The sequence below is a fragment of the Gorilla gorilla genome, chromosome 17 (genome assembly GCF_029281585.2).
Source record: "Gorilla gorilla gorilla isolate KB3781 chromosome 17, NHGRI_mGorGor1-v2.1_pri, whole genome shotgun sequence".
In the NCBI taxonomy this organism is placed as follows: Eukaryota; Metazoa; Chordata; class Mammalia; order Primates; family Hominidae; genus Gorilla; species Gorilla gorilla.
Window position 1 is genome coordinate 60,774,913 of NC_073241.2, and position 11,132 is coordinate 60,786,044.

At 39.5% G+C, this 11,132-nt stretch overlaps 1 protein-coding gene across 2 annotated transcripts in view; it reads left to right on the top strand.

The window, feature by feature from the left end:
* DSG2 (desmoglein 2) overlaps positions 1-8,042 on the top strand; it is a 50,728-nt gene extending 42,686 nt beyond the window's left edge. For both annotated transcript variants that reach the window (XM_004059303.5, XM_063699140.1), the window contains exons 13-15: positions 380-501; positions 1,707-2,039; positions 4,909-8,042. In XM_004059303.5, coding sequence (XP_004059351.3) covers positions 380-501; positions 1,707-2,039; positions 4,909-5,931 — 1,478 coding nt within the window. In that variant the 3' untranslated portion in view covers positions 5,932-8,042. The remainder of the gene's footprint in view (positions 1-379; positions 502-1,706; positions 2,040-4,908) is intronic.
* Positions 8,043-11,132: the final 3,090 nt, after the last annotated feature.

Genomic DNA, 11,132 nt, shown 5'->3' on the forward strand with positions numbered 1-11,132 from the left:
TAGTACATATATTTTTGCAACAGTGATTTTTTTTTTAATTGGACCATAGTTTTAAAAAACTTAATCTTTAAGCTGGTTTTGATGATTTGGATACTATCTGAACCTAGTCTTGGTATTCCACTCAGCAACCACAGCCAGCCTCTTTTTGATGAACAAGGCCTTGAATCTGTAAGACTTCCTCATCCTGCCTTCGGGTTTTGGAGTAATTCACCCAAAACAAGCTTGGTAAGGTTGAATCAGGGTGAAGAAAAGAAAAATAGAGCTGTAAATAAGTGAAGACAACTCCAGGAAGGGACATGCAAATTCCAAAATTGTGCAATATAAATTTAGAAATATATCAAGGTTAACCTTATCTGTGTTCAATTTTGTGTCTGTACAGTGGTACCACTTTTACTGCTGATGTGCCATTGCGGAAAGGGCGCCAAAGGCTTTACCCCCATACCTGGCACCATAGAGATGCTGCATCCTTGGAATAATGAAGGAGCACCACCTGAAGACAAGGTCAGTGGATCAGATGTCAATATGACTTGTCTTCTTCTTGGGTTTTAAAGGGGCCTAGGGAAGTGTTTCTTACATGTTTGGTTGAGTGAGTAAAGTGATCACTATGGATTTCACTCATGTGCCTTTGTTAAGCAAAGAGTCCAAATGACAGCATATTTTGTGTTTGTTGCCGGGGCAGAATTGAGATAGTTTTACTCTGTTTTGACACTTCCCATGTTGTAGAGAATGTAGAGCAAGGTTCAGGAAGAGCAAGAGTGTGTAGGAATCTAAGTTTTTTGTCCCAACATTAAATGGGCAGTTTTCATAACCAGGAACTGCTTCATTTCCATTTCCCTCAATACATAGGGTTTGCAGAGGTAAGCCCACAACCCCCATGACACTTGTAAAATGTTGCAAAACCCCATTTCCCAACTACTTCATAGCCATATCCCTTTGTCTCTCTATTTCATCTTCACCCTGGACCTCTCACCACCATCTGTTATGAGCACCATTTCTAATAGGATAGGATTTAGCATCAGGTGGCAGAGAACTCAGAATAACAGTGGCTTAATCCTAAGATGGGCATTCCAAGATCAACGTGATGATTCATCCGCAGCATGGTCCCCAGTTCCCTCTTCCTTGTTTTTCTTCCATGGTTGAGTTCCATTCCCACACTGTCCTCATGTCCTAGTTCTAGCTACCTAGCTGCCCTCCCCACATTCTAACCAGCAGATGGGAGAAAAGTGAAGAACCCTTTTTAAGCACACTTCCCGGAACTTGTGTACACCATTTCTGCTTCATTCACATTGACCACAGTTTAGTCAGGTGGCTATACCTAGTGGCATCAGAGGCTTAGAAATATAGTCTTTATTTTGGGTGGCCATGGATCCAGGTCAAAACAAAGTTAAGAATTCTATAACTATAGAAGAAGGTATCAAACTGTAGAGGGAGGTTGAAATGCCATTGGTCCCATAGAGTAAAGGAGCTGTGACTGTTTGGGCTTTGTTTTCTCTTTGGGTTCTATCCACCTATAAAACAAGAAGAGAGAAGAAAGGAGATCTTCATAAGACTTACATAAGTTATTCAACTCAAAATACTTTTTCTAACTGGCCTCAGTGGAAATAGCTTATACCTTCCTATGCCCACTTGACTCAGATCCTTCTACCAAGGATGAAGGATTCCCTCCATCCTCCTGACTCAGTTCTCAGCTGTGTTTGCTCTCACAGGTGGTACCATCATTTCTGCCAGTGGATCAAGGGGACAGTCTAGTAGGAAGAAATGGAGTAGGAGGTATGGCCAAGGAAACCACGATAAAAGGAAGTAGCTCTGCTTCCATTGCCAAAGGGCAACATGAGATGTCTGAAATGGATGGAAGGTGGGAAGAACACAGAAGCCTGCTTTCTGGTAGAGCTACCCAGTTTACAGGGGCCACAGGTGCTATCATGACCACTGAAGCCACGAAGACCACAAGGGCCACAGGGGCTTCCAGAGACATGGCCGGAGCTCAGGCAGCTGCTGTTGCACTGAACGAAGAATTCTTAAGAAATTATTTCACTGATGTAAGGATGAGGTTTATGTATTGGTGGTGGGGGGTGGGGGGAACATTTGTATATGAATGTGATATTATTAGGGTAATCATTGCCTTGGATCTAAATGAGACTTTGGGTTTTTTTTTTCTTTTTTCAGGGAATACTTATAGGCAATAAGGAAAGAGAAGTGGGACCCACAGAATCAGTCGGTGTTAGCTAAATTATGCTGCAGTAACAAGTCACCCCATGATCTTAGTTCTCACACAGGCATATTTCTCACTTACAGTTATGTTTTTGCCAGTCAGCTCAGCTCTGCTTTCCTTCATGATGTCTTCATATCAAGATGCACACTGAGAGAGCAGATTGTACCTGGGAAGCTGCCGTCCTTGTGACCCAAAGAAAAGAACAAGGCAGAACCAGGCAATGGCTCTCAAAGCCTCCACCTTTTTACACTCACATTTCATTGACCAAAGCAAGTCATATGACCAAGACAGATGTCAGTGGGTCAGAAAGTTCCATCCCTCTGCAGGAGCAGGCTTGGTAGGGATGAGCTCCGTAGGAGAGGCAGAGAATATATAACCTAAAAAACACAGTCTATTAAGTCCATTTAAATTTTACCTTCTCTATGAGAGTACTTGGCTTTGCTATTATGAGCGTCCACCAAAAAATGATGAGAAAAGTTCCAGGAAGATGATCAGATGCAATAAGGAAGCTCATGCTAGAATTGAGGAATTAGAAGCAGAACTGAAAATAAAAGTATAATGTAGAGGTCAGGCACAATGGCTCCTGCCTGTGATCCCAGCACTCTGGGAGGTCAAGGCAGGCAGATCACTTGAGCCCAGAAGTTCAAGACCAGCTTGGGCAATATGTTAAAACCCTATCTCTCCAAAAATACAAAAAATTAGCCGGGCATGCTGGCACACACCTGTAGTCCCAGCTACTCAGAAGGCTGAGGTAGGGGGGTCACTTGAGCCTGGAAAGCCAAGGATGCAGTGAGCTGTGATCATACCACTGCACTCCAGCCTGGGCAACAGAGTGAAACTCTGTCTAAAAAAAAAAAAAAAAAGTGTAACATAAAGTATACTTCAGAACAAGGAATATTACCAGGAATAATGAGGGATAGTTCATAATGAAAAATGAGTCAGTTCATCAGGAGGCCTGAAACTCCTAAATATGTCAGAACCTAATAACAGAAATTTTTAAAACTTAAAGCAAAAACAACTGAAAGAGAAACAGACAAATTCATAATGATGGTTGGAGAGTTCAACCTGATCTATCAGTAAATGAAAGAACAAGTGACAGAATCAGTAAGCATATAGAAAACTTGGTACTGTGAACCAAATGGATCTAGTTGATACTGACAGAACACTCTATGCAACAGAAGCAGAATACACATGCTTTTTCATATAGACTGTATTCTAGAACATTAAATAAATGTAAATAACTTTTAAAGAACTGCAGTCATACAATGTACTTTGACAAAAAAAAAATTAAAACCAGAGATCAGTAACAAAGAGATATATAAAATATACTCAAATATTTATAAATACACATGACTGCAAATTAAATTATACTTCATGAAAATTTGTGGGGTACTACTAAAGTGATGCTTGAAGGGAAATTGTAGCAAAAATGGTTATATTAGAAGATGGTTCTCAAATCAGTGACCTAAGCTTCCACCCTCAGAAGTTAGAAGAGCAAATTAAACCCAAAACAAGCAGAAATAAGATAATGATGAATTTTAGAGCAGAAATCAATGAAATATTTAGCAAAAAGTAATAAGAAAAAAAATTGAAGCCACAAGCTTATTATTTAAAGAGGTCAATAAAATTGATAAACATTTTACCAGACTAATTAGGATATTAAGAGATTAAACACAAACTATGGATGTTAGAAATAAAATAAAGAACTTTACTACAGATCTTACAGACATAGTAAGAATAATTTTTTAAAAAGTAGGACTGGGTGGTTTTCTTGAGAACAAGGCCCTTTGCTCCCATGAGAATGGACAGAGTTGGAATATAAGGCATCTGAAGGGCCCTAGAGAGGAGTAAGGGGAGGGGCTTCCATTGAGGAAAGCAAGTTACTTCTGTCCCCCTCTTCTAAATTTGCAAATTATTAGTGCGCTTTCCCACTTTCTGCTCCTTTTTAACCTCCCATCTTTCATACCATCCTTCGCCCACCTTCAAGTATTAGCTTAGCAGGGATGTGGGTGGTGTCAAGCAAAACCATTTCTTGGCCTTTCCTGTCTCACTGCTAAGCTCAATTCTAGCGTCCTGTTTGTTTTCTTTTGATAAGTTTTCCCTCTCTCCACTCTAATCCTGCTCCAGTCATTCTTGGTTATGTATGCATGTACTAACTTTTGATTTGGAAGTAATTTCAAAGTTATCAGAAAATTTGCAAGAATAATAGAAATTTTGAACCCAATAAGCATTTTGCCACATTTGCTATTTGCTTTTCCATTTTCTCTGTCTCTCTCTCACTGACACACATTCACACACATTCTCTTACATTACTATAGTACAGTTAACAAATGTAGAACTTTAATATTGACACAGTCCATATTTCAATTTAGCCAACTCTCACACTATTCTTTTTTATAGCAATTTTGTTTTTCTCAGGATCCTGCATTCCATTTAGTTGTCCTGACACTTTAGTCTCCTTTAATCTGAAACAGTCCCCTCTGCCTTTCTATTTTTTCCCTGTTATTAATTTTTTTTAAGAATACAGTCCAGTTGTGTCGTAGGATCTCTCTCAATTTGTGTTTCCCTGATGGTTCCTTGTAATTAAATTCACATTACTGCATTTTGAACAGGAATATAGAGTCTTGTTTTAAAATGAATTTATATTGCTAATTATTTGTCTGTTTTGTGTTTGTTTTGTTTTGTTTTCGTTTTAGAAAGTGGCCTCTTACACTGAGGAAGATGAAAATTACACAGCCAAAGATTGCCTTCTGGTTTATTCTCAGGAAGAAACTGAATCGCTGAATGCTTCTATTGGTTGTTGCAGTTTTATTGAAGGAGAGCTAGATGACCGCTTCTTAGATGATTTGGGACTTAAATTCAAGACACTAGCTGAAGTTTGCCTGGGTCAAAAAATAGATATAAATATGGAAATTGAGCAGAGACAAAAACCTGCCACAGAAACAAGTATGAACACAGCTTCACATTCACTCTATGAGCAAACTATGGTTAATTCAGAGAATACCTACTCCTCTGGCAGTAGCTTCCCAGTTCCAAAATCTTTGCAAGAAGCCAATGCAGAGAAAGTAACTCAGGAAATAGTCACTGAAAGATCTGTGTCTTCTAGGCAGGCGCAAAAGGTAGCGACACCTCTTCCTGACCCAATGGCTTCTAGAAATGTGATAGCAACAGAAACTTCCTATGTCACAGGGTCCACTATGCCACCAACCACTGTGATCCTGGGTCCTAGCCAGCCACAGAGCCTTATTGTGACAGAGAGGGTGTATGCTCCAGCTTCTACCTTGGTAGATCAGCCTTATGCTAATGAAGGTACAGTTGTGGTCACTGAAAGAGTAATACAGCCTCATGGGGGTGGATCGAATCCTCTGGAAGGCACTCAGCATCTTCAAGATGCACCTTACGTCATGGTGAGGGAAAGAGAGAGCTTCCTTGCCCCCAGCTCAGGTGTGCAGCCTACTCTGGCCATGCCTAATATAGCAGTAGGACAGAATGTGACAGTGACAGAAAGAGTTCTAGCACCTGCTTCCACTCTGCAATCCAGTTACCAGATTCCCACTGAAAATTCTATGAAGGCTAGGAACACCATGGTGTCTGGAGCTGGAGTCCCTGGCCCTCTGCCAGATTTTGGTTTAGAGGAATCTGGTCATTCTAATTCTACCATAACCACATCTTCCACCAGAGTCACCAAGCATAGCACTGTACAGCATACTTACTCCTAAACAGCAGTCAGCCACAAACTGACCCAGAGTTTAATTAGCAGTGACTAATTTCATGTTTCCAATGTACCTGATTTTTCATGAGCCTTACACACAGAGACACATACACATTGATCTTAAAATTTTTCTCAGTCACTGATATGCAAAGGACCACACTGTCTCTGCTTCCAGGAGTGTATTTTAGAAATGTTCCACGATTTACTGAGGACATAGAGATGATGCTGCTGCTTACGTGCCTTTTAGCAAGCTATGCAAACAATCCTGATAAAACAAGATACATAGAGAGTCAATCTGGCTTCTGAGAATTTACCAAGTGAACGGAGTATCTAGTTCATCAGCCGTCCAGTAAAGCAACCCAGGAAACTGATTGGGTCTCTTTGCCTACCATATTAACATTAAACATTGATGTTCTGTATTCTGTACTTTACTGCATCTAGCAGATTTTCAACAACTCATTGATCCGAAGATACATGCACAGTCTGAGCACCAGTTATGGTGCTCATAACTTCCTTAAGACTTGAACCCTTTTAATCTGTGTGTGATTCATTAAATTGGACCATTGATGATAAGAATACACATTGTATGTTTCTGTGCACATGACGTGTGTGTGTGTGCACGTACATACTGTATAGTCTTAAAAATAGCATTATACTGGCCAGGGATGGTGGCTAACACCTGTAATCCCAGCACTTTGGGAGGCCGAGGCAGGTGGATCAACTGAGGTCAGGAGTTTGAGATCAGCCAGGCCAACCTGGTGAAACCCCGTCTCTACTAAAAATACAAAAATTAGCTGGGCGTGATGGTGGGCACCTGTAATCCCAGCTACTTGGGAGGCTGAGGCAGGAGAATCACTTGAACCCGGGAGGCGGAGGTTGCAGTGAGCCGAGATCGCACCATTGCACTCCAGTCTGGGCAACAGAGTGAGACTCCATCTCAAAAAAAAAAAAGAAAAGGAAAAAAAAATAGCATTATACCTCTTCCTCGTCTCAACCGCCATGAAAATTCTGAACACTCCAAATTCAGTTGAATAATCCAAAACAAAATTTATAAGTATAAAATAATTTTACTTCTTATAGTAATAGTATACTTAAAAAAAGCCTCAGGGTATATTATCTTCTAAACAGCTACAATTCAGTGCAGCTACATTAACCAACTATGTTCTCTAGTTGTGAGAACAACTAGGCCTGTTTCACTGCTGTGTAGCCTCAGTGCCTAACATGGGTGCCAAATAAATATTCGTAGAATTACACTGAATTGTAAAAACCATTCGTTTTTGTTTACAATTGCCAAAAATCTCAAAAGGCCCTGTATTTCTGTAATTCTTTGAAATTATTATTTTATTTTGAGTTCTCAGTTATTGACTGGCTGGGTGTGACTTAGTACATAAGTACTCAATATTATAAAAACCTCAAATAATTGAGGTTTACACAACATCCTTCCCTTTTCTACAAGTTAATTTTTTTACAAATCATTTGGGTTATCTCCTAAATAGGTTATATTTTATTGCTTCTAGAAACAGTGTTTCAAAATATATGTGCATTATCAGTAATAATTTGTATAAATATTTCCCACAACAATTTTCATAATTTTCAAAGACTAATTTCTTGACTGAAGATATTTTGCTAGGGAAGTGAAACTTTAAAATTTTGTAGACTTTAAAAAATATTGTTGAATGGTGTTATGCAAAGGACTTATATAGTGTGCTCCCACTAACTGTGTACAGATCAGGACACATATTTTTAGACATCTAAGTCTGTAGCTTAAATGGAGGTTACTCTTCCATCATCTAGAATTGTTTACTTAGTAATTGTTGTTTCTTTTATTATTGTAGACTTACTATCAGTTTTATTTTGCCAAGTATGCAACAGGAATATCACTAGTATATGAAAATGTAAATATCACATATGTACTCAAAGAAAAGTTGGTCTTAAGCTTCCACCTTCAGCAGCCTTGGAAACCTAACCTGCCTCTTATAGCATAATCACATTTTCTAAATGATTTTCTTTGTTCCTGAAAAAGTGATTTGTATTAGTTTTACATTTGTTTTTTGGAAGATTATATTTGTATATGTATCATCATAAAATATTTAAATAAAAAGACTATCTTTAGAGTGACCCTTTCCCCATAGATTTTTATTTCTCTATTATATTTTACAAGGAATATAACTGAGTTTGTTAGGGAGAGTGCCTTAAAGGCAGGTGTTTCTTGGACTTTGTTATTTAATTAGATATGCTTGCAATAAAAAAAGTTATCGGTTATCTAAAATTCAAATTTATCTGGGTACTTGGCATTTTCATTGTCCAACTCTGGCAACCTTGTTCCTAATGAAGTGAAGGTTGCTCTCTGCCCAGAGTAACGCTGGAGAAATCTGTTGGGTTTGGCAGAAGAAGGCTAGTATATCTAACCCAAAGAGATGAAATCATTCTACCAATGTTTGAGAGGCTGTTTTAATTGCTTGTTATAGTTTAGAAGGGAAAAGATCAGAGTTGCTGCTATAAGAGAAGAAAAACAAATTTTCTTCTAGGTCCCCAGCTGGGGCTCTCTAACAAAACACAGATTAACAAGAGAAAAACAAACATTAGTCTGTTAACGTGTATCTCATGCATGCTTTGGAGTAACTGGAATGAGCAGCTCAAAGGGGTGGTTAGAACTTGGGTGTAAAATGTTAAAAGAAGAGCTTTAAACAAATTAAATCTAACAGTTTACTTAAGCAAAGAAAGGTTCACAAAATTGGGCTGCCCTGGAACTAGAAAAGGTTCAGAGAACTCTTTTCTACAATAATGAGCAGGCCGTATTCATAGACAGAAAATGGAAGTGAGGTAGGGAAGCTGCTTGATTGGTTACAGCTGAGCCTTTGCGTTATTTGGAGGTGGGCTGATCAGCTGGCAGCCAGTGACTGGCTGAAACTCAGCTGCTGTGATTGATTGACGCTCAGCTATGTATTACAAAAATATACTCCTAAATTAGGCTTTCAGTTCATTTATGTACCAAGCTAGGCTGCAGTTCGTCATGTGGGGACTCAAGGTATGGAGGCAGCCTCAGGCCCAATTTAATTTAATAATATACCAACTTGGGCTAAAACATAGGAAAGGGGATTAGGGGCTTCTGGGCAGGGGAAACAAGTTATGGGAAGGTGACCAGGAAAAGTCTGGTAAGCTTGAGTAAGATTTGTCATGCAGATTTAAATTAATCTCTTTGTCACTTATAGTCATCCTGTGTTTCTGGTACAGAGGGAGACAGCCTTACAAATGGACATTTCCCTTATAAATGTAAATCCCTTTACAAAGGTAAACTTACGTTCTGTCTTCAGAGTTTCTCCTGCGTCTGCTATTTCTCAAAATAATCAGCTCAAAATAATCCTTATACTAAAAACGTATTTTGGGGGCTGTAGCATATTCTAGTCGACACTGCCGATAAACTGGAATGTCTCATGAATGAAGATTTCACGACAATGGCACATCAGAACATCCTAAAGCATGAAGACTGGTTTATTCCTGCGTGACTTCAGTTCCCACTCCCAGTGGCACATGGAGCTAATTCTGGTTGATCTCTGCAGACCATATTCCAATCACCACCACATCAAAATGTCTACAGTAGGACGTTGCTAACCAAACATCACCTAAAAATGAGACATTTCAGATCATTAAATCTGACTTTCTTAATGGACCAAAATTTATTAGTTTCATTATGTTTTATTTTAATCCTCTATATCATTCCCAATTACTTTGTCTACTGTTTCCATTAATTACTAAGAGGTTGAAGTCTCCCGAGTGTGGCTTTGCTTATTTCCCCCTTTAATTCTTTCTATTTTTGTTTCCTGTGTTTTGAAACTTTTTGCCTGTGTTATTAGGTACAAGTACATTTAGGATTACTGTGTTCCTGAAGAACTGATCTTTTTATCATTATGAAATGCCTCTCTTCATCTCTGTTTATAACTGCTAATTACCTTTAGCCTAAAGCTGCCTCCTTACATTCTTTACCTTTTTTTTTTTTTTTTTTGAGACGGAGTTTCAAGTGAGTGAAATGGCGCAAACTCGGCTCACCACAACCTCCGCCTCCCAGGTTCAAATGATTCTCCTGCCTCACCCTCCCAAGTAGCTGGGGTTACAGGCATGCGCCACCACGCCCAGCTAATTTTGTATTTTTAATAGAGACGGGGTTTCTCCATATTGGTCAGGCTGGTCTCAAACTCCCGACCTCGGGTGATCCGCCTGCCTCGGCCTCCCAAAGTGCTGGGATTACAGGCGTGAATTACCACACCTGGCCCTTGTTACATATTTTAAGTTTGGCCTGAAGTTTTCTCCATACTTAGTGAACTATAACCTAACTGGATGTGTAAACAGACTGTAACCTACTCTTGTCTGAGGCAATCACGGCCGCAATACTTCAACCACTCACAGGCAGCCAACTGTTCAAACTGCATTCAAATAAGGCAAACCCTGAGCTGTAACCAGTCGTGCTATTCTGTACCTCACTTCCTTTTTCTATCCATAAATCCTCTCTGACCACGTGGCAGCGCCAGCGTGGCTCTGAATCTACTCTGGTTTAGGTGCTGCCCAATTTGCAAATTATTCTTTGCTCAATTAAAGTTTGTAAAATTTGTTTATATATTTATTTATTTTATTATTTTGGAGATGGAGTCTCACTCTGTCACCCAGGCTGGAGCGCAGCGGCAGAATCTCCGCTCACTGCAACCTCCGCCTCCCAGGGTCAAGTGATTCTCCTCTCAGCCTCCTGAGTAGCTGGGCTGGGATTACAGGTGTACGCCACCACACCAGGCTAATTTTTGCATTTTTTTTTTTTAGTAGAGATGGGGTTTCCCCATGTTGCCCAGGCTGGTCTCGAACTCCTGGCCTCAAGTGATCCACCAGCCTCAGCCTCCCAAACTGCTGGGATTACAGGCGTGAGCCACCACACCCAGCCAACTTTGTAAAATTTAATTTGCCTGAAGTTTTTCTTCTAACGCATTCTTTGTCTTGAAATCTACTTTGCCTAACATTAATACAGCCATACCAGCCTTCTTATGGTTAGTGCTTCCGTGGTATATCTTTTTGATCCTTTTGCTTGACACCTGTCTGTGCCTTTATAGTACATTTATTGTAAACAATATACAGGTAGGTCTTGGCTTTTCCCATTTTGACAATTTCTGACTTTTATCAGAAGGTTTTACAACAATTATTTATATGGATAAGTTTAAGCTTCCA